The sequence below is a fragment of the Jaculus jaculus genome, chromosome 13 (assembly GCF_020740685.1).
Source record: "Jaculus jaculus isolate mJacJac1 chromosome 13, mJacJac1.mat.Y.cur, whole genome shotgun sequence".
NCBI lineage: Eukaryota > Metazoa > Chordata > Mammalia > Rodentia > Dipodidae > Jaculus > Jaculus jaculus.
The window spans coordinates 88974537-89002406 of NC_059114.1; the positions used below are offsets into that span (position 1 = coordinate 88974537).

The 27870-nt window shown below is 45.6% G+C and overlaps 1 protein-coding gene across 1 annotated transcript in view; it reads left to right on the plus strand.

Annotated features, from left to right (window-relative positions):
- The first annotated feature begins 16022 nt into the window (after positions 1 to 16022).
- Positions 16023 to 27870, plus strand: part of Dnah5 (dynein axonemal heavy chain 5) — a 247680-nt gene continuing 235832 nt past the window's right edge. The window contains exon 1 of the mRNA XM_045132474.1: positions 16023 to 16219. Coding sequence (XP_044988409.1) covers positions 16163 to 16219 — 57 coding nt within the window. The 5' untranslated portion in view covers positions 16023 to 16162. The remainder of the gene's footprint in view (positions 16220 to 27870) is intronic.

Genomic DNA, 27870 nt, shown 5'->3' on the forward strand with positions numbered 1-27870 from the left:
CAACAAGTCCCTGTAAGGAAAATATCTATAAACCTTGGCCGATGGCTCCAAGCAATGGCAAGAGGATTCTCATGACACTGGAAACCACTTTTATAAATAATTCAATTAATCAATTTCCAGTTGGCAATTCTATCCCACTTGATGCTATCTCAGCAAACTGTTAATATGAAAGAGCAACTTCTTGTCTCTGCCACTGTAAGGGCAGATGCGGGTGTCCATCTTAGCACAGACTTCATGCTAAGAAGAGACTGGGAACGGACAGTGAGGTGGTTTGCATCCTCTGTTAACAAGGACCGTAAACAGGAAAGGGGCAGTTGTAGCAAGGCCTTGGATTCGCCTTTTGCATTCATCAGTGATTCTTTCTACCATGCTTCTCTACATTCTTATCACTATTTATTGTAACAAAATAAAAAAAAAAGAGCAACAAGGAGAATGAGAGCAACAATGGAATGAAAACAGATACCTTCAAAAGGGATTAAAAGATGAATTATTTAACAAAAGAAATCTCATTTTAGTTTATTATTATATGCAGTACAAGTGAATTAAACATTATCACCTCTGGTACTGAAAACCTAATCTAAAATATATGGCTGGGAACATCATGGGTCCTAGGAGGAATTGATTACTGTTAGTTGACTCAAGGGATATGCTGTGCCCATCAAATTGCCCTCTAATCTTCATATTATGTGTATGTCTATGGATTAGTGGCGCCCTCACCTTTGGTCAGAGAAGCTTGGCAGATGATGGTCACTACTGGAGAGACTCAAAACTTGTCAAAGTGCTGAGAACAAGTAATGGTGGAGTGCTCAATGTGAATGAGACATCTTCCTCACTCTCCTACACAGCTCAGGAAACACCAAGGAGAGTAGGCGGAACACACGTAAGAGCAGAGGATAGGGAGTGAGGCTTTGGATCCTGTCTTCTGGCTTTGTGCCCGTCACCTCATGTTCTTACAGCAGCCGTCTTTACCTACACAAGACCTCCATGATGCTGAGCTCATCCACATGTTGGCATTGATGATGGAGATGGGCAAATTAGAAACAGAAACAGTTGTCATTGAAGATATCATTGAGAAGATGGCTGGTGGGTCAAGTGCTTGCCTCACAAGCTTGAGTACCCGAGTTTGTTATCTCTAGTCCCCATGTCAAAGCCAGAAGCCATGGTGGGCTTCTGATGGGAGGTCGAGAAGGGAGACTTTCACAAAAGTTCGCAGGTCAGCACAGTGATGAGCAGTGATAAATGCAGAGCCCTGCCTCAAACGAGGTGGAAGGACTGACCCTTCAACACTGTCCTCTGACATCCACTCAAACGAGGTAGGAGGAAGGACTGACTGTCCTCTGACATGCACAGGCATGTGTATCCATACTCAAAATGTAAACATGCACACACACACACATACACACACACACACACTCAGAGATGCCAAACAAACATTATTTAATATATATTTAATGACTAGAACGTGTTGTAATGATAGTATTTACCACCCCTGCCCCCCTGGTTTTTAAAATTCAAATATGTGTTAAGTTAATAAAATTTTCCTATTTTTTAAAACTATGACAAGTATTAGATTAAGTAATGGAAAACACCATTTCAGAGAAGAGAGCTCTGAGATCCAGGAACGTATATACCCTGTAGAGAAAAGAACACGAACAGGTATTCTAACACTTGAATGTGACAGTGACCAGAGCAGAAGGGCGGAGGGTGTCATAGGCAGATGACGAAATGGCACTTAGGGGACTGGCCTGTGCACACCCTTGCCAGAGAAGATGCCTATGGTATGGGCTGGGGAGTGGTTGGTTAATGGGGAAAAGCAGCGTTATTCTTGTAGCCCTTTTCTTTCTCTATTACGCAAGGACCTCCAGCCCCTTCAGACCTTCCTTTCCCATATGTGTTGAATGAAATTTTAATATTGAAATAAGATTTTTTGAATTGATTTTAATTTCAGACCTTCCTTTCCCATATGTGTTAAATGAAATTTTAATATTGAAATAAGATTTTTTGAATTGATTTTAATAAGGTTTAATCTCTACAAGAGCTGAATAGAACTAATTAGGGAAAACGAACTCTAGATAGATTGCTTTCCATTTCTAGCACTTTCTACAGGGCAAGCTGTTGTGATTTAGGAATGTTTTCCATTTCATTAATTTTCTTCCAAAATGGAGAAATGTAGTGTCCAATGGGGATAACGGGTTGGAGAAAAATTGCCTTCAAGTGTAGTTCTTTTCACCAAACTGCTTCACATTTTCTCCTAGGAGGCTGCGGCTCAGCTCTCAGGTTTGTGGAGTAGAAAAGCAATAGATTTTCTCCCACTGCTCTGTATCACCTAGTGAATTACCCCTTTCACATTTGCTTAAAAATTTTTTTTTTTAAATTTCTCATTGTTATTATGCAAGGAGTGTAAGTCATGTTCTCTGATCTCCTTCATGTGGGTCCTGTGATCTCAGTTTGTCCTCAAATGGAGCTCAGAAGGGCAAGAAAAGGCCAGGGTGTGACAGAACCTGGGAGATTTGTGGAGAGGTGATTTTTCTTTGGGGCCGCTTGTTGGCCTCCCCTGAAGCAGGACAAAGGAAAGACAGGGATGGGAAAGAGAAGAGCCGGATGTAGTTGTGGCAGAGGCCTGGCTCAGGGAGTGGTGATCAGCTGTGTGCTCGTGATGATGTCATGAGACACCTCTTTCTAGAATTTTCTGTTGGAACATATTCAAAGCTGTCTGGTTTGGAGAAGGAAGTGGAAAAGCAGGCAGAAAACTATTTTCTTCTGGGTTGCTCTGTTCAGAACTGTCCTCCACGCTCACAACTCTTGGCTCAGGCACCTGTCCTTCATTTCTTCTGTGGTGAGAAAAAGGTTTTTACACACTTCCTCTCATCTTTTCATGTCTCCCTTTAGTTTCCAAATGTCTTACTGATCCTAATTCATTTAAATGATTCAGAATGGTTTCAAAACTAAATTTTATGAAAAGTGATTATCTTCCAAACTTCAAGTTTTAAACATTTCGAGGGTATGTTTTACATGTGTGAGCTTGGGCTATTGTCTTAGATGTCCATGTCTTACAGGGCTCTGTCGATAAGCCTTGGTAGGTCTGTATCACTTAGAACCTTGTGAACACTTCCTCACTTACTGAGTTGTTTGTTTCTGTGTTAGAGACTGAACACAGGTCCTTGTACATGGCCGGAAGTACTCCACCAGTGAGCTGCAGGTTTCCTGGCCATGCTGTAAGCTCTTCCCCGGAGGGAGCTATTCTGTACTTGAAGAGCATCTTCATGATTATCAGAAAAGCTCAGTCATATCTTTTGGTGGCCTTTGGTCGGACTGATGAGCTATACTCAACAGTTTCTTTTTAAAACCACCACATTTCTTTTTCAAATCATGCCTAAAATTTGGAATTAATTTCATGACTATGAGCAAAGGTGTTCTACACAAGGTTCCATGTTCAGAGTCTTTTCCCTTCTTTTCTTTTGGCATCTTTATTTGCTACCTTTGGTTCCTAATAAAACAGAAACTTTTCACAATGTTGAGGCTGAACCTCACAATAACCCAAATGAAGTCATTGTTTAGATTCATTTCATATCTGATACTACATTTTTAAAATTCTTGCCTTATCTTGACCTTTTCATCTTCATGCCTAAGTACATTCAAGTCCAATTACTTGAATCATCAAAATCTAACTTATATTGATAATTGTGCCATTTCATTTGGATGTTTGAGTTTAGGTAAATTTAGGGGCTAAATTTGAATATATTTCAGTGTTGAATGTAGTCAGTGGGGGATTTGGGAGGAAAAAAGTAGAATATGGGCAATACCTTAAGCCACAGGCATTACTTTATAGGGCTGTTGCTGAATGCTTCATGGTAGGAAATGTGTGTTCACACTCACTTTAGCGGGGTGAGCATGTACACACATTTCACCTCCTCTTCATGCAGGAGCTCCGATGCTGGTTGAGGAGAGCAGCCAACACTGAAACTCATCCGGAGACTCTGAAGGAAGGTTTTGATCTATAGAGTTTCAAGAAGTTAGTTCTGGTAGCAATAAAAGGATTTTATTCCTTATGTATGTGGTAAGTGGGATTTGTGTTTGGTCTCTGACATAATACTTCAGTGTTCTTGCTGTTGAAACAGATGATAGTATTGAGATCGGTCTTGTGATATCTATAGTGGCCAATAGCATTTCTTGCAAATTATATCATGGTGCTTAGGAAAGGTAAAACACAGAAAGCACCAACCAGCAAATAATTATTTTTGTTGTCTTTGGCACTGTGATTTTTAAAAAAACATTGTTTATTTTTATTTATTTATTTGAGAACAACAGAGAGAGAAAGAGGAAGAGAGAGAGAGAGAGAGAGAGAGAGAGAGAGAGAGAACGAACACGGGTGTGCCAGGGCCTCCAGTCGCTGCAAACGAATTTCAGAGGCATGCTCCACCTGTGCATCTGGCTTACATGGGTCCTGGGGAATCGGGCCTCGAACCAGGGTCCTTAGGCTTCACAGGCAAGCACTTAACTACTAAGCCATCTCTCCAGCCCCTGGCACTGTATTTTACTTGAGCTAATATAATTTGTTGCTGTAGGAAGTTTGGAGTTTGAAGACCTAATTAGCTCCTAGGTGAGGCTATAAGTGGGGCTGCTCTTCATTCATTTAACAAGAAGTGTGAAGATGCCCAAATCCAGCTGTGACTAGACAGGTGTCCTGCCCTCTGCATTTACAATGGCATTGGTGGAGGTTGGGGTTACCCAAAGCACAACTCCCAAGTTTCCTTGGGTTTTGGCTCTTCTCCAATTCATCTGTTTCTGAAATGATCAAATAAGTCCGTCTCTAGACAGAAATGTTTCTTTATGGGATCAACCAACAATTCTTAAATTACCAGCGTGGACTGAAGACCACTATGGACTGAAGACCAGTGTGGACTGAAGACCAGCGTGGACTGAAGACCAGAGTGGACTGAAGAGCAGGGTGGACTGAAGACCAGTGTGGACTGAAGAGCAGCATGGACTGAAGACCAGGGTGGACTGAAGAGCAGTGTGGACTGAAGACCAGAGTGGACTGAAGAGCAGTGTGGACTGAAGACCAGAGTGGACTGAAGAGCAGTGTGGACTGAAGACCAGAGTGGACTGAAGAGCAGTGTGGACTGAAGACCAGTGTGGACTGAAGAGCAGTGTGGACTGAAGACCAGAGTGGACTGAAGAGCAGCGTGGACTGAAGACCAGCGTGGACTGAAGAACAGCGTGGACTGAAGAGCAGTGCGGACTGAAGAACAGTGTGAACTGAAGAGCAGCGCGGACTGAAGAGCAGCGTGGACTGAAGACCAAGTGGACTGAAGAGCAGCGTGGACTGAAGACCAGTGTGGACTGAAGACCAGTGTGGACTGAAGACCAGAGTGGACTGAAGACCAGAGTGGACTGAAGAGCAGTGTGGACTGAAGATCAGTGTGGACTGAAGACCAAGTGGACTGAAGAGCAGGGTGGACTGAAGACCAGTGTGGACTGAAGAGCAGTGTGGACTGAAGACCAGAGTGGACTGAAGAGCAGCGTGGACTGAAGACCAGTGTGGACTGAAGACCAGCGTGGACTGAAGAGCAGTGTGGACTGAAGACCAGTGTGGACTGAAGAGCAGCGAGGACTGAAGAGCAGTGTGGACTGAAGACCAGTGTGGACTGAAGACCAGTGTGGACTGAAGACCAGTGTGGACTGAAGACCAGAGTGGACTGAAGAGCAGTGTGGACTGAAGACCAGAGTGGACTGAAGAGCAGTGTGGACTGAAGAACAGCATGGACTGAAGACCAGTGTGGACTGAAGACCAGCGTGGACTGAAGAGCAGTGTGGACTGAAGAGCAGCGAGGACTGAAGACCAGCGTGGACTGAAGAGCAGTGTGGACTGAAGAGCAGCGAGGACTGAAGACCAGCGTGGACTGAAGAGCAGTGTGGACTGAAGACCAGCGTGGACTGAAGAGCAGTGTGGACTGAAGACCAGCGAGGACTGAAGACCAGCGTGGACTGAAGAGCAGTGTGGACTGAAGACCAGCGTGGACTGAAGAGCAGTGTGGACTGAAGAGCAGCGAGGACTGAAGACCAGCGTGGACTGAAGAGCAGTGTGGACTGAAGAGCAGCGAGGACTGAAGACCAGCGTGGACTGAAGAGCAGTGTGGACTGAAGAGCAGTGTGGACTGAAGACCAGAGTGGACTGAAGAGCAGTGTGGACTGAAGACCACAGTGGACTGAAGAGCAGTGTGGACTGAAGAACAGCATGGACTGAAGAGCAGTGTGGACTGAAGACCAGTGTGGACTGAAGAACAGCATGGACTGAAGAGCAGTGTGGACTGAAGAGCAGCGTGGACTGAAGACCAGCGTGGACTGAAGAGCAGTGTGGACTGAAGACCAGGGTGGACTGAAGACCAGTGTGGACTGGAGACCAGTGTGGACTGAAGACCAGTGGCTCTGCAGGAGGCCTCCAGGCCTGCAGTGCGGATTGGGACTGCTACGGCATCCAGCCTGCTGGACTGAGTGGGTTCCTTAACTCTTGGGCCTGCAAACAGCTATTGTTGGACTGCAGTAAGCTAATCCAATAAATTCCCTTTTAATATAACTCATTCTATTGGTTCTGTTCCTCTAGAAAACCCTGACAAATACATCATTAACACCAAAGGCCAATCATTTTATACATAACCTATGCTGAGCAGCAAAGGTGAAAGTAGAAATGGCAGAAACTGGATGACTATAGTAAACTCTATAGTCTCCACCTAAATATGACCTATCTCTACATTTCCACTCAGATTTCCTGAAGTAATAGTTAGATTTTTTTAAAATGAAAAACTCCAGCTTTATACACAAAGAATAGGTATCCTGGTGCAGGGAGCATCACTTGGTTAACATGTGGGCATCTGGAAAGGAAAACATGTCCCAGGAGAAAGCAATATTATCACTGGAGGTAATATACCTGCAATGTTAGTGTGACCAACCTTGTTTCTGATGATTCAAGTGACATCATTTCCCAGCGCTCTGTGTGCCAAGTTGTATGACAACGCCTGCAGTCTTCAGGCTAAGGCTGTGCGGCATGGAGTATGCGTGGAACCTAAGGTCACTTGCTTTGGCTGTGGCTTTAAATTTGTTTTCAATCTGGAATGCCTCTGAAAGATCTTTGCAGCAGCTCCCTCATGTTACTCATGGGCAAGATGGGGCCAGTCTGGCTGGGGGGTTACAAAAGCCATACAACCAACCAGTTTAAACAAGAACCGGGATCAGAATTATAGCTTCTCAGGTCAGGACAGCGTTATTTCTACAGAGACATGTAGGAGGAGGAGGAGGAGAATGAGGAGGCAGAGGAGGAAGAAGAGGTTCCTGATAATGCAGACCCAGCTCTCAGTTCTAGTCATCACTAATTTTCATCCCCTACAAGGAAGGCTCCAAACAATATGGAGGCTGCATTTAGCAGCGAGCATCTCTCTTCCTGCAACTCGTCCTGCGGAATCGGGGCTCTCTGTTTAGTGCTTGCTTTGTTGTACATGCATTGGCTTCCTATGTGCTCCTCCAAGAATTTTGACAGATGAAGCTTCAAGAAAACTATGCAGCCTGTTTTTAACCTTTTTAAAAAAATATTTTATTTTTATTTATTTATTATTTGGCAGAGAAAGAGGGGGAGAGAGAGAGAATGGGCATGCCAGGGCTTCTAGCCACTGCAAAGGAACTCGAGATGCATACGCCCCCTTATGCATCTGGCTAACGTGGGTCCTGGCAGATAGAACCTAGGTCCTTTGGCTTTGCAGGCAAATGCCTTAACTGCTAAGCCATCCCTCCAGCCCAAACCTTTTGCTACACAATTCTGATTCATGAAAAATGGCAAAAATCCAACAAACCACACAATTTTGTTGTATTTTTATTAATTATGAACTTTATTGTATGAACATATCATGTGTTGGTCATATTCCCACTGGGTTATACTCTGACATCCCCTCCTCCCTGCCCCCATCCCACTGAGGGTCCTCTGTGGGATTATTGGTGTTCACTGTGGGGTCATGGATGTATTAGTCAGTTTCTGTGGGTGAGGAGAGTGCCTCTTCCACCCTGTGGCTCTTACAATCTTTCCATTCCCACTTCTACGACATTCCCTGAGCCTTTTTGGGTATAAGTCTACTTTTGTAGCCAGGCGCTGTGGCGCACGCCTTTAATCCCAGCATTAGGGAGGCAGAGGTAGGAGGATCACTGTGAGTTCGAGGCCACTCTGAGACTGCATAGTGAATTCCAGGTCAGCCTGAGCTAGAGTGAGACCCTACCTTGGAAAAAAGACAAACAAACAAGCAAAAAATAAATAAAAGAAAGAAAGAAAGAAAGAAAAGTCTCCTTTTGTGTTAAGCTCTCAGCAACTTCCCCTTTGTTTCTCTCTCGTGAGTTTTGAGCGTCTCCAGTGTCTGCTGCCGTCTCCCTGGAGCTGTTTCCAGGTCAGCCACGAGGGCAGCACTGCGTTTAGATGGCCACTTGCTCTGTGACGTCCCCGGGCCTCGGCAGTCGTGACGGGGGCGGCGCGTCTTGTGCTAGGCAGGCATGCCACACTGTTTTGTCTGAAGCTTTTCGGATCATTGTTTTCTTTTGGTGGTGAAAGTCAAACAATTATGGTATTGATTTGTGATTGGCTCCTGTGTTTTCTCTTTTTTTTTTTAAATTTTATTTATTTATTTGAGAGCGACAGACACAGAGAGAAAGGCAGATAGAGGGAGAGAGAGAGAGAATGGGCGCGCCAGGGCTTCCAGCCTCTGCAAACGAACTCCAGACGCGTGCGCCCCCTTGTGCATCTGGCTAACGTGGGACCTGGGGAACCGAGCCTCGAACCGGGGTCCTTAGGCTTCACAGGCAAGCGCTTAACCGCTACGCCATCTCTCCAGCCCTGTGTTTTCTTTTTTTATTATGAGTTTAAAAATTATGGTAGGTTAAAGGAAAAAGTCTTGGATGTTTTGGCTGTTAGACAAATTATAGTGCCTTTCACATTTTCAAGCTGAAAAGACTAACAGGAGAAGTGAACCCAACATTGACGTTTATTTATTAATTTTGTTGTTATTGGTCATGCACACAGTGTGTATACTGCCATATTGGTACCATTGTTAGCCTCCTCCCTGTCCTCTCCACTCTGCAGGGACCCTCCTCGTTGGGGAGTGGGGGTCTTTAATGGCATTTCCTTACTTGTCTCAAAAGTGCATTTTTGTTTAGATTTCCCATTTCTGTTAGAGCTGTTATAATTCCTTGCTTCACTTAAGCCAGACAAAACAGAATGACCCTTGACCACTGTTGGGTCCCATCAGCATGTTCATTGGCATATGCATATGTGTGCTTTTGGTGTGTGGGGAGTAAGCTATGTTTTATCTGTTTCTTCTCATTTCTGCTTCAACCAACATTTCTGTATAGGACCAGTATGATAGCTAATCTTGACTGTCAAGATGGGGTTTAGAGTCATCATAGAAACAAATCTCTGGGGGCATCTGGGAGCCAAAATGAATGCTTTATTTTACGAGCACTTTGTTCAGAGCATTTTGTCCTACCAATGAGAAAAATAACTAAAACTAGCCAGGTGTTGCATGAGGGACATGGGGCTTGCTTTTTAATTTCTTTTCTTTGATTGCTCAGTTTTATTATATTTGTTTATTTGTTGGGGGGAAGAGAATAGATGTGCCAGAGCCTCTAGCTACTGAAGCAAAATGCACCACCCTGTGCGTCTGGCTAACGTGGGTCCTGGGGAACAGAACCTGGGTCTTTAGGCTTTCCAGGCAAGTGCCTTAACTACTAAGCCACTACTCCAGCCCGACCGCTTAGTTTTGAGTGACTTCTATCACTGCTCCGTGTACCCCTTTATCGCCTGTCTCTTCACTCTCAGGGTGGTCTTCAATCTCTCTCCACTCAGTGTCTCCCTGCATCATCTTCCAGTGCAATCTTCCTGAACAAGACGTTCATTGATTCATTTTTCACTGACTTCCTAAGGCCACTTCCTTAGGTTGACATTCACGTTCACCCTCAAGATAACTTTCAGAGATTAGTCGCTTGTTTTCTCCACAGTTGCTGCACGAGAGAGGCTCTCTTGAATTCCAGCCTCCTCGCCTTGTGTTCAATGTCTTCCACACATGTAACTGTGAGGGGCCTTTGTGGATCTTACTTTTTTCAAGGCTTGTTTCTCTTTTTGTCCAGGAAGTCTGCTTTGAGACCAAGAACTCATGAAACTCTTTCATTAGGAGACCGACACACTGCTGTGTTGTTCACACCGAGGAACACAGACAGCTGTTGATAAGCAAGGACACAGTGCTGTGCTTCCTGAGGGTTTCATGTTACTTTACTTTAACAAGCGCTCCTAGATTTAAAGAAATCAATATCCTGTTAGTCCATACAAAGGTAGGCGCAATGAGTCTATTAAAAATGTCTAGAATTTGTTTCCATTTAGTATCTGACTCTTTGGGGATTTTCTTCCAAAGCAGGTAGAATGCTGGTGTTTCCTTGATCCTCCCGAGAGAGTCAGGGAAGATGTTTGGATAACCACCAGGACATGTTCCTTCCTGAAGTTCACTGGCTCATGGACTGTTATAGTCAGGGCTGCTTGGGGTGAAAGCCAGTTCTGCACGAAGGCCAGAGGTGGTACCTATGCCATTCTGGCCAGCTGCAACCACATGAGGTTGCTGGGTACATAGAAGATGTGCCTACACCAGGCTGTGTTGAACTCTGTGGTGGGGCTCTTGCCTGTTATGTGAGAGTCACTGCATTCCATCTTCAGCATTGGAGAAGCTGGGAACATGTCCCATTTCAGTATGGTAAAAAATGAAAAAAATGTACAAATAAAAATGGATTTGTAATTTTTTAAGCCACACATGGTGGCACATGCTTTAAAAAAATATTTTTCATTTATCTATTTATTTGGGAAAGAAAGAGGCAGAGAGAGGGAGAATGGACACACCAGGACCTCCAGCCACAGCAAATGAACTCCAGATGCATGCGCCCACTTCTGCAACTGGCTTACGTGGGTTCTGGAGAGTGGAACCGGGGTCCTTTGGCTTTTGGCCAGCAAATGCCTTAACTGCTAAGCCATCTCTCCAGACCTGGATTTTAAATTTTATGTGCTGTTCTTGAATTGCTCACAGGGTTTGTAAGCTGGTGAACATGTTTGACTCTGTTGGGCCTCTGTAAGACATTTTTAGAGATGGTAGTTCATGTAACATGTCTTGATGGTCATGGGTGAAACTTGGATCCCTATCTTCTCAGTACAGTGAGAGATACAACGCAAAACACCCAGATAGCTCTAGATTAGCCTTTGTGAGTTAGGTTAAAATCATTTCTTGGGAATTTGGCCTCTATGTAGTTATTAGTTTTGTAAATTAAAACAATGTGGTTATATCTTTCATTTTTAGTTGTCTGTGAGGATCCAGAAGTTTGAGATGTGTATTAGAGAGGATGGGACAGGAGCGTGTGAAACTCTGTTGCCCAAACATGGCAAGGCCACTGCACTCTTTTTTTTTTTTTTTTTTGTTTTGTTTTTTGAGGTAGGGTCTCACTCTAGTCCACGCTGACCTGGAATTCAATTTGGAGTCTCAGTGTGGTCTCAAACTCATGGCGATCCTCCTACCTCTGCCTCCCTGCTGCTGGGATTAAAGGAGTGCGCCACAACAACTGGCTTGCACTCTTGAACCTCAGCACCTGTGGTCACTCGCACAGAGTAAGGCGGTTAACATTTTGTTGTAGAGAGGGGTGGGGCTTGGGAGGCCACGCCCCTCCTTAATGAGCCAATAATGATAGTTAAACGTTTGCAGGGAGGGAAGTCATTCTTCTCTGTGGCACAGCCACTAATAAGAGATGGAAAGAAAGAGTAAAGTGAAACTGAGGAAGGTGAAGTGTAATGGGTAGTACACATGATCAAAATGTGACACACACACACACACATATATGAAAATGTCTAAAACAAATAAATTTTTATAAAATGAAAATCTTGGGAGCTAGAGAGATGGATTAGCCAAAGGATCCCTGTTTGATTCTCCAGGACCCACGAAAGCCAGATGAACAAGGGGAGCATGCATCTGGAGTTTGTTTGCAGTGATAGAGGCCCTGAAGTGCCCATTCTCTCCCTCTCTCTTTCTCTTTCTCAAATAAATAAATAAATAAATAAACAAATAAATAAATAAAACTTAGCAAAGGCTCTGTTGTCACACACTTGGAAGAAAACAGAACTAAGATTTTTTGCTTTATTTTTATTTATTTATTTGACAGCGACAGATAGAGAAAGAGGCAGATACAGAGAGAGAGAGAATGGGCGCACCAGGGCCTCCAGCCACTGCAAACGAACTCCAGATGCACGCACCCCCTTGTGAATCTGGCTAACATGGGTCCTTGAACCGGGGACCTTAGGCTTCACAGGCAAGCGCTTAACCGCTAAACCATTTCTCCAGCCCAGAACTGAGATCTTAATCGGTGTCTGCCTGACCCTAAATCTTCACCTTCTCATTATGCCAAATGGGGCAGGTTGTATCAGCAGGACTTCAAGGTCCATTGTACGAGACTCCGTAAGCAAGAGTTTATTTTGGAATATGAACATAATTTGGTAACATTTCAGAGCACTGGCCCAAGAAAGTGTATACTTGTTTTTAAAATGATACTTTGCTCAATTTATAATCACATTTTATTTATGGTTATGATTTATTAATAGGTTACTTATCAGTCCCCAATGAAGGCAGAGATTGCTGTATTTTGTTGATTCTGAGATTTTTAACAGCTGTGAAATCAGAATGCATCTTAAAATCACGGTGCATTCAAATTTAATTGGCAGTATTTTATGTTTTCTTTCAGTGTTGCCATAAAATAATGATACAATTTACAACTGAATATTTATGTTTATTGATAATTTGTTTATATATCATGTACCTTGATCATATTCACCTCCCAGGACTTTTAAATTTTTTTTTTAAATTTTAGTGGGTTTTTTAAAATTAGTTTTCTATTCAGCAAATACAGGCAGTTTGGTACCATTATTAGGCTCATCCTTGACCTAGCCCCTCCCCAATGGCCCCTCCTTGTTGATGTATATGGGTTGAGCATTGTAGAGTTAGCCCACAGTTATTGGTATGATAAATGTCTCTGCATATCATGCCCCAACATGTGGCTCTGACATTCTTTCTGCCACCTCTTCTGCAAAATTTCCCTGAGCCGTATTGGATTCATTTTTGGTCTGCTTCAGTGATGAGGTGTTGGGGGCCTCTGAGGCTCTGGCTCTCTGATTTGGTAGGAGTTGATTTTTCTCTGTGTTGGTCTCCTTCCCCCTTGTGCTGGTATCTGGTTCATCAGGAAAACAGCACCCTTGCTTGTTTCGCCAATTTTCCTTAGTTTCAGCCGGGGCCCTTTTGAGGTATGATGGGGTGGCTCTCTCCTTAGGATATGCATCTATCTGTAAAAGAGAAGCAGATTTTCCAATGGAGAGTAAGTTAGCACCAGGACAAATGAGATAACCCTTACTTTTTTATAGAGAGTTTAATAGGTGTAGGCCCTCTTATAGCCCATGATTGATGGTAGCTTGATATTGGAGAGTGGTTTTATGTTTGGATATGGTTCTGACTTGTTTCCCAGCTCCAGCTATGGGTCCTGTACCACTGAGGGGATCAGTTAGCCGAATCAAGAGCAGTTGGTTCCCCACCCTGGCTGTGTGCCACTATTGCACTTGTGTGGGCATCACGACAGGTTATTTGTTGCTAATTAGGTTAGACCATGAGTTGCTTGGACAGATATTGGTCATTTCCCTCAGTCACCCATGTAGCACCTTCTGGCACTAGACATGCTGACTGTCCCAGGACTTTCTTTTATCTCTGTGTCTCTCTCTCACTCCTTATTCCTCTCAGGTAGTCCTTCTTTTACTTTGACATTTTTATTTTTCTTTTCTTTGTGACCCACTGAGTTTAAACAGAGTTGCTTGCATGAGCACGGGTGGGAGCTACTTATGAGAGCATGAGCAACGTACCGCGGGCTACGCCACTGAAGAAAATGTCTCACACTCCTCAGCCAGCAACCATACTCCTCACAAGGGGATGAGACCGAATGCTGGTGAACCCATAATTAGTATTTTTTTTTTCATGGTTGGGTAAATGTCTATTTTTATAAATTGTTCTGTTTGTAGTGTGACATCATGTGACCACAGACATTTGTTCCAAGAGTGAATTGAGTAAAAGTGGAACCTTGGACTGTTTCAAAGGCAGGCTTGAATTGCTGGATAAGGCCTCTTGAGCGGGGCTGTCCGCATCTGTTTCCGCACTATGCCTGACCTAGCATTGATGTATGCTAATAGCTCCAGCCTGCAAGGGCAGCTGCCCTACACGTGGGCCTGGAGAGCTCCGCACGGGCCGTGCGGGTGGAATCCGGCCGGCTGATGCTGTTGCCTGGTAAACTTACTTGTACCACAGCCGTTCGGACTTTCCCACTGAGCAAGATGTGACCACTCTTTTCCATCTACCACAAATAAGATTCTTCCAGAGTCTGAGAGCAGGTGGTTGCTTTTGCCCTGGGCTTGTGTTCCTGCTGTCGGTGCTGCTTAAGGGAAGTTCTCGGTGAGCCTCCTTCCTGGTCAGGGATCAACAGGAAGAGCACCTCCAGGCCATGGTGTCTCTTGTGGCCTGTCCTTCGTCATTCAGAAAATACCTGCTCATCCTGCACAGGGCTTAGTAACGGAATACCTCGGAGTCTGGCTACATAGTAGCTCAGGTGCAGCATGGCGAGGCCTCGTGTTCAAGCCCCAGTCCTCTCCACATGGCTTCATGTTGGGGTTCAGGAGATGATATCCCCACACATGCAGATCTGGATTAGCAGCAAACTGAGGGGAGGGCTTGGTCCAAAGTTTCCTTTTCTACCCACCAGTTCACACGTTCTAAAAAAAAGGAGACTCAGTTGTTGAGCATGCCTTCCTCAGGTCAGATGGGGAGAGTGATGACAGACGTGGCAGGAAGGAAGACCACCGGCCCCCCAGCCCCATGAGCCTTGTCCCAGAGTGCCACCTGTTCTTTGAGCCCATCTGCTGCCTCCCAGAAACCGTGTACACCTCCTCTAGAGTTCACTAGTGCCCTCTTCCCTTTCTCCTAAGAAGAGTGAATACAAGCTTACACGTCTTAAATGCCGTGTCTGTTTGAATGCTGTATCTGGAGACCATGCCCTGGCTTTGGTTGTTGGTGAGGCAAGATGTCCACATTCAGACACCAGTCAGACCCTGGATTTCAAGTGTCTGTCATGAAGCTGAATAGCTGGGTACTCCCCTGGGATAACTTCCCAGTTTTCCTAGGATACTTTGTTGTCTTGATGGGATTTGAGTTGCTGGTCTTTGAATTCCAAAGACTGAATCCCAGAGTCATAATCCTGATCCCTTACATATTCTGAAGTGAGAAATCCTAAGTGAGATTTCTTGAACGCTCAGCAGTTCCCCCGCCATATCCACACAGTGAGGATGGTCGGGATGTTAGGCCACGGCAAACAAATGACCTTGGTTGATGTAAGTGTGCATCCATGAGAGCGCCAGGATTTTATGGATATCATTTACTGTTTGCATATGAAGTAGATTGCTTGTTCTTTCCGGGGGAGAAAACGGCTCCTCTGGGTCACAATCAGTCTATCTGGCAATTAGTCACAATACTGGCAATTAACTGTGCACAAAAAGTTGTTTAGACAAAGTAAGGCTAACTTTCTTTGCTTGAGCAGTGCATTTAGCCCTGTGGCTTATCTTCCTTTTTGTTTTGATATGGTTTAAGATTTCTTGTAGCTCAAAGAAGCAACTTAAATATCTCTATTGACTCAAAGCTTACTGTTGGACAGCATAAGGATTTAAATGGACATCAGAAGTTGCAGTGCAACGAAGCAGTGAAAATGCTTTGATTGGCTGCTAACCAGGAGTACAAGGCATGCTTAAATGGTATAGCATATAAACGATATCCCCCTGGCAACACAGGCATACAGCAGAGTAAAGTCCGGAGGGAGGAGACTCTGAGCGGAGGATCTGAGTGATCCAGATGGGCTCCTAGTGCTTGCTCTGTGAATGTGGTGAATCTTGCATGTGGAGACACATAGCAATGAATTTCTGGTCCTCCTGGGGTCTTTTTATCTGAAGTCTGCTGGGGGATGAAGAGGTCTCCCTGGAGTTAGAAGAACATTCTGGAAGAGCCTCTAGGCAGAGCAGATTGCTGTGATGTTTAGGATTGGCAGGCGACAGCTCTGGAAGCAGAGTGTCACTCGAGTCTTGACGGTAAGGAGCGGGGGTTGGTGTCGTTGCAGGTGTTTTGCATGAACATTTTAAAACCTGGGTGGAAAAAGACCTAAAAATAGTTCAAAGTTGGACACAGGTGAGTTTGTGAAAAACTTGCTTGCTTTCTGTTTTTTTTTTGACATGCTACTTAGTCAACATTCAAGTTTTAAAAAAGATTTACATCTTTTGGCTTTTCTTACTGTATGCTGATGCCTAAGTTCTAAACTATGTGCAGGGACCCACTATGCTCTCTTTTAGCAAGATGCTTCTCTGGGGGCCAACTAATGCGTTCAGGGTGGTTAGGGCAGTTTACACTCCTTCAGACCTATAAACTGTTGCTGGTGATGAGAAATAGTCAAGGTAGATTCTAGGGTTCAAGAGTGTTAGATTGGTAGATGTTCCTCCCACCAGCTCTCTCTGTCTGTAAGCGGCGCCGGGAAGGTGAGATGAAGGATGTGCATGCTGGTGTTATGAGCTCCCCTATCCCAGAGCTCTATCTGGCAACTTTTGTTTGTCTGTTTTTTTGTTTTTTGTGGTAGGGTCTTGCTGACCTGAATTCCCTATCTCAGAGAGGTGTCGAACTCTAAGTGATCCTCCTACCGCTGCCTCCCAAGAGCTAGGGTTAAAGGTGTGTGCCACCACGCCCGGCTGTTTGGCAACTTTATTTATTTATTTATTTATTTATTTATCTGAAAGCGACAGATAGAGAAAGAGGCAGAGAGAGAGAGAAAGAGAGAGAGAGAGAGAGAGAGAGAGAGAGAGAGAGTGAGAGAAAGAATGAATGGGTGCACTGGGGCCTCTAGCCTCTGCAAATGAGTTCCAGACGCGTGTGCCCCTTGTGCATCTGGCTAACGTGGGTCCTGGGGAATTGAGCCTTGAACCGGTGTCCTTAGGCTTCACAGGCAATTGCTTAACCACTAAGCCATCTCTCCAGCCCTGTTTGGCAGCTTTTGATTGCGCAGCTCACAGAGAAGGATCTGGAACTGACCTTGCTGCCAATCAGAAGAAAATGGAAGCGTCTCCATGACCTCAACATTAATCTATTGTCCCTTACCTGGTGGGGTCAAAGGTCTTTGTGTGTCCCCCAGCATCCTGCATGGTTCCTCCTAGTCTGCCGCTTTGCGGTAGGTGAGCAGGGATGGAAACTGAATTTTCCCAGTACCCCAGGAACTGCCACCCTCACTTCTCCTTGCTCTTAAATTCGGACCCAGCCTGTGAGCTTGTCTGTCGGCGACACTTACTCATTCTTTGAGACCGAGCGTAAGCGCCTCCTCCTCGGGGAACCTCCGCCGACACACTGAGGCGCTGAGGAGGAGGTGAAAGCTTCCTTCCTTGCAGCAGCTCAGTGCTTTGCCTTATGTCTGATAGACTTCCTGCCACACTGAGCAACAGGACATTTGTCTATAGGTCTCTTTTTCTCTCACTAGGTTACTACATTGGGAATTCTAGATGGCAGGAGTACATCTTCTCCAGTTTTTAAAATTTAAACTGTTTTAAAGAGGTAACTTGGTAGTTTACTTGAACAAGATATGGGATCTTCACAGTGAATACCATACCCACACTGAGGAGGGCCCCAGGGAAATGGGAGCATGGGTAAGGGGATAAAAGTGTTTATCTTGTTATAATATATAAAGTAAAATAAAACGATAAGAGGTTTTAAGTGGCCTAATTGCCTATTCATTGTGCATCATCCCAAGGCATTTTGTGGTTGCTAAAGGCCTGATACAATCTTGGACCATGGTGACAGAATTATGATCTGTTGACCACTGGACTGTGAGCTTATCCAGTCATAGGTGGATTCAATTCTGTAGTACAGTAGGGAGACATGTTACAGGTTAGGGAGGTCTCAGCTGGAGAGCCAAGGCCAGACGCTGGGGCACAGATCAGTGGTAAGAAAACCAACAAGGGGCCATTGCTTCAAAAATCACTTTGCCACTGTATTTATTTAGAAATGGTTTTAGTTCATTTGTGATGTGTATTCCTTAAAAATTTCCAAGGGATCACAAATGAGGTCAAACAAATCCATTCTGTACATTATTCTGAAAATTAACTTTAAATTAGCTGTGGCAGCATCAGTCAGACAGACATGTCAAGAGAAAGATGCAGAATCCTTGGGACATCTTCAAGCTTTAGACTTCTGCATGGCCTGTGGAAGCCATTCTTTTAAAAAAATATTATTTATTTATTTGACAGGGAAGGAGGGAGAGAGAAAGAGAGAGAGAGAGAAGGAGAGAGGGCGCGCCAAGGCCTCCAGCCACTGCAAACGAAATTCCAGGCCAATGTGGGTCCTGGGGAATCGAACCTGGGTCCTTTGGCCTTGCAGGCAAAGGCCTTAACCACGAAGCCATCCCTCCAGCCCCTGGAAGCCATTCTTCCATGCATGTGTGCTTGGTTCCCAGCTGGTGGTACTTTTTGAGGAGGGCCTCGCTGGAGGACATGTGCTGCTGGCGAGGGCTCAGGCTGTTACCACCAGCTCCCTCTTGCCTGAGCGCTGCTCACCCTCCTGCTGCTGTTTTCCACCTGCTCTGGTGAGGGAGTGATGCTCAGCCTCTGCTCCGGCCAGGATTTCCCCTGCCATCAAGGAACTTTCCCTTGAGACTGTAAGCCAAAATAAACCCTTTCCTTCCATGAGCTGTTTCTGGTGTTTTGTGCCAATAACATGAAAACTATAGGTCTCTGTTTTTTTTTTAAATGTGTTATTTATTTATTTGAGAGCGACAGACACAGAGAGAAAGACAGGTAGAGGGAGAGAGAGAGAATGGGCGCGCCAGGGCGTCCAGCCTCTGCAAACGAACTCCAGACGCGTGCGCCCCCTTGTGCATCTGGCTAACGTGGGACCTGGGGAACCGAGCCTCGAACTGGGGTGCTTAGGCTTCACAGGCAAGCGCTTAACTGCTAAGCCATCTCTCCAGCCCGGTCTCTGTTTTTAAAATATATTCTTTTATTAATTTGCAAGCAGGAAGAGAGAGGGTAAGAGAGAAAGAAGGAAAGAAAGAGACAGAGAGAAAGAAAGAAAATTGTTACACACCAACGCCTCCTGCCACTGCAGACAAACTCCAGATGCATGGGCCACTGGCTTTACATGGGTACTGGGGAATCTCATCTAGGTCATCTCAGGCTTTGCAAGCAAGCACCTTTAACTGCTGAGCCAGCCCTCCAGCCCTGGAATGATTACTGTAATTATTACAATTAGGTTATGACACTATTAACTGAATTTACTCACAAGTCAGTGACAACCAGATGTACCCGAGATGATATGGATTTAGAAAAGACAAGCCTTCTGTTCTTTTTCTAGTATAATAAACCCAAATTATTTTAAATAAAAAACCTTGAAACAATTCTGTGTACATTTACTCACTTATTTGCAAAAACATGCAGTCCCAATATGATGTTTGCCTTCTTTCTGCTTTTCTCATAGGTTAAAAAAATACTTAGGCTGGGCATGGTGGCGCATGCCTCAGTCCCAGCACTTGGGAGGCAGAGGTAGGAGGATTGCTGTGAGTTGGAGGCCAGCCTGGGACTACAGAGTGAGTGCCAGGTCAGCCTGGGCTACAGTGAGACTCTACCTAAACAAAAACAAAAACAACCAAAAAAGAAAATATCCTTAGTACTAAGCTACAAGTGTACAGTTGTAATTCAGACTTGCAAATTCAATTTTTCTTTTTTTCTCTAAAATGAAACTGAAATATATAATTTCTATGTTGATTTTGTTAACTGTAATAAAAAAGAACGAGTTGAGCTGGGCATGGTGGCACATGCCTTTAACCCCAGCATTTGGGAGGCAGAGGTCGGAGGATCACCATGAGTTCAAGGCCATCCTGAGACTACATAGAGAATTCCAGGTCAGCCTGGGCTAGAGTGAGACTCTACCTCAGGCGAGGGTGAGTGGGGGAAGAATGACTGGAAAGACACATGAGAGTCCTCTTGACTGTTGGAATTCACCTATGTGCTGGGCAGGCTTTTGTCTCCCAGCTTGTCGGTACTGTATGTATTTATAGGAGGAAGTCCGCAGCTGTGGAGCTTCAGCCCGCTCTGCACCAGGCAGCATCTCTTGTGTGAAGAGGCCGTGGGGGACACAGAGTACCCCCTGGGAGGCATGCCTTCTCCTGCTGAGATTCTCTGCAGGAGGCCGGCCCTGGTTTCCAGTGGAGACCAGGGCACAATGGACCTTTGCTCTCTGACATCTTTTGAAAGCTTCAAAGCTTTCAGCTTTGTTACTCTCCAGAAAAAAAAAAAAAAAATAGACAACCTGGTTTCAGTGTCCTCCGTTAATCAAGTCCAGACTTGTTTGGTCTGGCAAACATGTTTCACAGTGGGCAGGTCAGAACTATTTCTTTCCAACCAAGGAAGGAAAATGGTGCTACGATTTAGCTTGGGGGCTGGGGGAGACAGGTATTGCCAATGGGAAGGCAAGTATCTGTGCTTGAGTCTGAACCACTAAGTGCCTAAAGATTACATTGTAATCTTGCAAGAGGCAGGTCCTGGAGGACACGCCTCTCAGGGCAAAACCCACCCCTCCCACAGACATCGCTGAACGCCCGCTTTGTGCCCACGCTGTGCTCCAGGATGCGGTAGCGAGAGCGCTTGGGGCCGGCGGGGTGCGGGCTGACCTCAGCCCAGCCTTCATCTTGCAAACTCCAGCAAGCAGGAAGAGGCGAGAATTGGACTCCCCCCCCCACCCCGCTTCTAGCCTTGGCCCTTCTGCAGTCAGCGCTTCCTTCAGGGGACCCCCATGGTGCTGGTCAGTCCCCGCGCCTTCACACAGTGTCGTCTGCACATTCGAACCGATGGCGACCTGTGGCCGTAGAGCAGCGCTTGACCCACTGCTGCCCAGGCAAGGCAGACTTCCTCGAGGCTGAGGAGCCCAGGTTTCAGGAGCTCTCTGGTGACGCCGACCAGCAGCTGGCACAAAGCACGATGACTTATGAAAATGGAAAGCTTGGGAATTTACCCATGTGTCGCACAGAATGTGAATGTTGACATGTATGTGAAACACCTGGATAAGAACCGCTTGAATTACATGGCCCCGGCAGGGAGAAGAAATTCTGTTAAGAGAAGAATTCTATCAGAAAAGTATTTCTGACTTTGGAGTAAAATCACTGTGGGGTTGAGGGAAGGTCGACTAAGTGAACATGTAAGGTCTTTGAGGTCTCGTTTCAAGTCCAGAGGTGTGATGATATGCAGGAGACAGGGTAAGTTAGAGTTGGGAGGAGAGACTGTCAGGGGGAGGCTGTGGTGGTGCCGATGGTCCAGTAGCAGGGATTGGAGGAAAATTCATAATACTAAGTAGTAAGTAGAGAATGTGTTATTTGCCTGAAAAGAATTAAGGAAAGGGGAGTTGGTAAATGAGATGCTTGATGGGCCCTGGGAACTCCAGAGAAATTCGACAAAAGTTCAGCGCTTTGCTTGACTCCAAATGGATGGCACCTTCTCTGCTTAAGAGTAGAAGAGCTCTGTCTTTGTGATGGAGGGGGAGCGAGGCGGCGGTGTGGACGAAAGGATGGATTCACTAGGCACCTGCCGTGAGGGGGATTCGCTAGTGTGAAGGCTGCTTCTCTTTAGGAACGACTTGGCTAAAGAGCTCCTAGTTGGGGTCAGGGAGCCTCCTGGGCAGTTTGGCCCTCCCCCGAGGAATGAAAGGAAGCAGGGGAGGAAGCACGAAGGGAAGGCAGCTAGCAGTTTCTAAAGTGTTGCTCCCAGCCAATTAAAAAGCAGGTCGGGATGGACGTGGGCACTTCGGGCAGAGGCGGGAGAGGGTCAAAATAAAAATGCTGGAAGACAAGGGAGGTGGGAATGAATGAGAGAACCCCTTCCCTCTGCAGCTGTCATTCAGCACATTTAAGCGGGACTTTGGCTTCGCAGGATTCGTTATATCTGCTGGAGAGCTCTCATCCACACTTCCGCCCGGAACTCAGGGAGTAATTTAAGCTTGGGTCCCCTCAAGGGAGTACCCCCAGGAGCCCATTAACGGAACTCTGGCCTGCACCCGCGCACTCAAATCGATCCAGAGTGACCTGTGAAACGAATCACCTGATTCATTTCACATGCATTACTTATTATTGGGCAGGAGGGTGTGTTATCCCACCTTGCCTAACCCGCTCAGGGTCAAGGCCACATGCTTAAAATGAAAGGTTGAAAGGAGAAAAGCAGAACAGAGTTTTAAAACTGAAGTTTACATGACACAGAGTCTTCAGACACAAAGATCGAGGCCTGGGAAGTGGCTCAGTGGATAAGTGTACTTCCTGTGCCAGCATGAGGGTCTGAGGGGGCTGAGACCACCCAAGTTTGGAATCTTTACAACCCTTGTAAACAGCTGGGTTTGGCCACAGGCACCTATAACCCCAGTCCCATAAAAGGGGAGCAGACCCCAGGGAATCATCTGGGCTTGCAAAAAGCAGCCAGCTCTGCTCTTAAACAAAAATGGGTGGAAGGGTGATAGGGCTTTTGACACCCGATAGGCAACATGCTGTTCAGACACTGCAGTCAGAATACAGGATGCCACAGGGGCACATACACCATGCATGCACACATGCAACACACACACATACACACACACACACACACACACATACACACACAGGAGAAAAGATCAAAGGATTGAGGGAGGGGCTGGAGAGATAGCTCAATGGTTAAGGTGTTTGCCTGCAATGCCTAACGACCCCTGTTCAATTCCTCAGTACCCAGGTAAAGCCAGATGCAGAAAGTGGTACATGTATCTGGAGTTCATCTTCAGGGGCTAGAGGCCCTGGGACACCCGTTCTCTCTCCTCTCTCTCTTTCTTTTGCAAATAAATAAGTAAATAAAACATTAAAACAAAGACTGAGGGAAATTGTTTGGTCCTTAGCTTTGAAGAAAAATGGACAGCTGGGTGGAAACATGATTAGGCTGAGTGAGAAAACCAGATTCTTTAAAAAATAGTTTTATTTATTTATTTGAGAAAAAGAGATAAAGAGACAGAAAACGAGAGAGAGAGAGCAAAAGGCAGAGAGATGATGAATAAATGTGTGTATGTTCATGCCAGGGCCTTGTGCCACTGTAAATGAACTCCAGACACATGTGCCATTTTGTGCATCTGGCTTTATGTGAGTACTGGGGAATCGAACCCAGACTGTCAGGCTCTGCAAGCAAGTGCCTTTAGCGTGAGCATCCCTCCAGCCCTCTCTCCAGATTGCTTTTGGGCTATCTGGCCAGCATTACATCCTACTGGGATAGGGCAGAGAGGTAGGACCCCTCTGGAACAAGGGTCTTCAAGAAAGGAGAGAATGATCTTTCTGTGGTATGCCTTGGGGATGAAGAATTCTGTTTTCTATCACCCCTTTTCTTTTAAAGCCCTCCAGTACCCTTTCAGTCAAAAAATCCCATGTGCTAAAGACCACACTAAGCTGGTGTGGTAGTGCCTGCCTTTAATTCCAGCACGTGGGAGGCAGAGGTAGGAGGACTGCTGTGAGTTCAAGGCCATCCTGAGACTACATAGTGAATTCCAGGTCAGCCTGGGATAGAGTGAAACCTTACCTCCATCCCCGCCCAAAAGACCACAATTTGGGGTGTCATTTTTCTGATCCCCAACAGTGCTACTTGAGGCCTGGGTCTGTTCTGGACATGGGGAATCTCACACTGATAAAAATGGAAAATATCCTTGTGCTGTGGAACTGTTGCTCTTGTGGGAGTGACAGTGCTTGCTTGAGACCCATTTGGTCTTGCCGTTTAGGGGACAAAGGCCAGGTTATACTTACAGCAGGCAGGGGCAGGATATTTGGGTATCCTTCAAAAAAGAAAAGCCATACATATTTTATCGGTAACCACCCATTTCAGTTGGACATACGCCTCTCATAATTTTTCTTTCCTGCTCATGTGTTAGCCCTCCATCATCCAGCCTGGAATGAACTAGGAATACCATGAAGCTAATTGGCTGGCCTGACCAGACCCATGTCCTTGGCCTTGATAGAACTGTGTCCTCACCAAATGATTTACTATCCAGGGACTTGAGATTGATATAGACAGCTGAGTTGAAAACCAATCACAGAGGTATTTACTTGGGTTATTTAAGATAAAGAACTTGAAAGCAATCTATAAATTCCATATTATTTATGGTTATATCAGATGGGGCCCTTATAGTGTACAGTGTTACATAGCAGCAGCATTTTTATCTGTACACATATGTAAAAGAACAAATGTGGGTGTGGACTCCTGGAAGGGCTCAGCTCCCCATAAAGATGCAGGAGACGCCAGGCTTGTGAACCGCACCTTTGGGTCCTTGTTCAAGTTATCAAAGAATTGAAAATGTAGGCTCAGAGAAGGCTCAGGGAATTAGGGTACAGATGGAAGGCAAACAGGCAAGCCCCAAGCCAGAAGAAATCCTCTCCCTTCCCAGCCTGGAAAATTTTCCTTACACAGAAAGAGGCCTGAGAACACATACATGCAGAAAGCAAAGCAGGAGACCCCAGGGCTAAAGATCCCCCTTGCCCAGTGGGCCAGAGAGGATTCTGAGACGTTCAGGGGCTCAGAGTCTAAAGAGAGATCGCACCCTGGCAAAACATTTTGGGAAGCTCCCAAAACTAAGCAGGAAAGAGACTGGACAAAAAGAAATCCAGGATGGGAAGGTGCATCCTGAGGCCTTGTCCCCCCGCCCCCCACAGTGATTTACTGGTTTATTTGAATGCCTTACATGCATTTGTGACTGTTATGGTGAGCTCCCCCAGGGAAGACCACACGGACACAAGGAGTAGGGAAGGAACCTTTATTAGCTGGCCAGCAACTACACCCAGGACTCGGAAGCCTGAATGCAGTACCAGGCTGTGCTTCAGGACTCCTTTTATAGGAGAAAAAAACCCGTAAGATTTCATATCTTACTTTTACATTTCAGAAGTTCAGTAATCATAATCTTACACAACCAAGAGTTAATTTCAGTTGATTTTAGAAGCAGAAACTTTTTCCAGAATTTCCCCTCCCTGCATTTTCCCTCTCCTGCAATTGCAAGCAAGTAGCAGTTAATACAGAAGCTCAAGATTGCATTTGGCAATAGTGAGAAAAACATCTTGTCTCGTGGTGACCCATTGTTTTCGAGCAAGCCAAGCATAAAGTTCAAGTGCAGGTGAGACCTAAGGCACCAGCTAAGCTGAACTTCCTTGTGTAAGTTCACAGCATGGAGTCACTCATGTCCTTCTCCAGCTTGGGCTCTTGTTGCAAACCCACAGGGGCCTCAGTGGAATGGAGGTGGGGGAGAGGGAACATAAGAGTGTAACTCAATGGAAATATGACTGAAGTACAATTTTTTTTTTTTTTAAAGAAATTCGTTTCCCAGCCTGGCCAAGAGGCCTGCACATGTGCTTTAAGCTCACTTCTAGAAGTCAAACATACAAGTAGAACGAGCTTCATCTTCGATTCAGGTGTGTGAGGGAGAGGCCTGGTCTTTTGGTGGTTAAAGAGGCCCGCTCAGGACGAGCCACTCCACAGGTGTGTCAAGCCTGGAAAAGTTGAGAAAGAAACAGGAGGTTGTCACTGGGGCTTATGACTGTCGTGGAGAAGACCAGGTCAGACACAGGTTCTAGTTTTGCCAGGGCAGGAGAAGTGGCATCCGTGCTTCTGTGGGCTTGTCCCTAGCCAACTGCATTCCAGAAGAGAGCTACCTTGCTGCTAATCCGTATCAATATCAAACAAGGAGAAACATGTTCTCTTGAAGACATGGAATTTGACATCATTAAAACAGAACCCTTTATCACAGTCAGATGTGCATCAGGTTAATTATGTCCCCCAGACAAGCTTTTACTTTTTAAAAATATTTATTTGTTTATTTGAGAGAGAGAGAGAGAGAGAGAGAGAGAGAGAGAGAGAGGAGAGAGAGAATGGGGGGCAGGGTGTCCAGCCACTGCAAACAAACCCCAGACGCATGCGCCACCTTGTGCCTCTGGCTAAAGTGGGTCTTGGGGAATGGAATCGAGGTCCTCTGGCTTCACAGGCAAACACCTTAACCACTAAGCCATCCCTCCAGCCTGACAGGCTTTTATTTTAGCATATATATGTACATGTTGCATCTGTTCTTGGCGTTCCTCATGCACAGGTATTGCCTGAGGACCCACTGCATAAAACACAATGCAGAGGAAAGTGCGGGTGCTCCGTGAGGAGGCTGAATGGCCGTGAGGAGAGGAGGATGGAGCCCAGTCCTTGAATGCTCAAGCTGGGTACTGGGTTTCCAGATTTTTATGAGTGGAGGGTGGGATTAAAGAGTTCCCAGTTACCAAGAGACACGGGCGTAATGACAAATGTGGACGAAGGACATTCCAGCTGGGAGCCAGTCATTCTTGGTACTACATAACAGAATATCGGTGTTAGTTAACCTAGGTCTCCACTCCCAGCTCTCTGCATCATCCTGTGAGGCCCATGAGGCATCTTCTAGAGCAAACGAGAATAACTCTTAAGTGCAACTGAAACATGTCTGTGTGGGGTAGAAAGTTGAATGGATTCAAAATTCTTAGTTGGCTATGGACACATTGTGATTTAGCTGGTCCTGTTTACTGTGCGGTTTGGTTCCTAGCTTGCTGCCTGCTAGTGTATGGCTTCTGGAAAACTTGTTTGTGGCTCACAGTCTCATGTTTCTGGTGTGAAGAGAATAACGTCTGTTTATGTCACAGGGCCTTTGTGACCGCATAGGCGAACCATGAAAAACAGAATTGAAGCTAGTGATGTTACCAGGGACAGGCTACCAGGCATAAAAAAGGGCATGCCTGCTCAGATACAAAGGAACTCTTGGACCCAATCCCCCCTCCATTTCTCCTGGTTGCTAGAGGGGTCAGTGTGGTGAATTTAGGCCAGAGGCAAACCTGCCAAGAAGGTAAAGCTAATACAGGGGATGTAACTATTTATGTAGTGGAAAATATCATTAATCAAAGTTCTGCTTTGATTAATTTTGATGTTTGATGGCTGAGGTCACATCTTTGCTCATGCCTCTTTGATCCACAGGCTGGCTCGTTAAGATACCACGCCCCTCCCCTCTGTATGCACTGACCGTCCTAAGTGTCTCTCACACTAGCACTTCTGCCTCTGTTGCTTATCAGGTCCCCCTGTAGCTGGGGGTTACTGAGCCAGAGCTAAAAGGAAACATGGAGCCTGGGTGCAGCTCAGTCTGTAGACATATGCAGATGTGAGCTTCGGTTCCACACAGGTAAAGGTAAAGGTTGGCATTTGGACAGATTGGTGCCGAGAGGAGCTTCCTGAAAGCACATAGCTCTGGGGACTTTCCTGGAGTCTGTATTTAAAGTCTCAGGGCTGGGGCTGGAGAGATGGCTTAGTGGTTAAAGGCACTTGCTTGCTAAACCTGGTGGCCCAGGTTCAACCCCTCAGTTCCCAGGTAAAGCCAGTTGCACAAAATGGTGCATGTGTCTGGAGTTCATTTGCAGCGGCAGGAGGCCCTGGCACACCCGTTTTCTGTCTCTCTCCTTCTTTCTCTCTGTCTCTTAAATACATAAATAAAATATAGAAAAAAATCTTAGAGCTATAGTTTACGGTATAACCTTTGGGCAAATAAGAGTAGTTCACAAGTTCACAGCTGCCACCTTTCCAACCCTCTGAATTCAGAGTTGAGGAAAGCGCAGCGCAGAGGTGAAACGACAAGAGTGGAGGTTCTGTAACTGGTTCTGGAACCTGTGACCCCATCT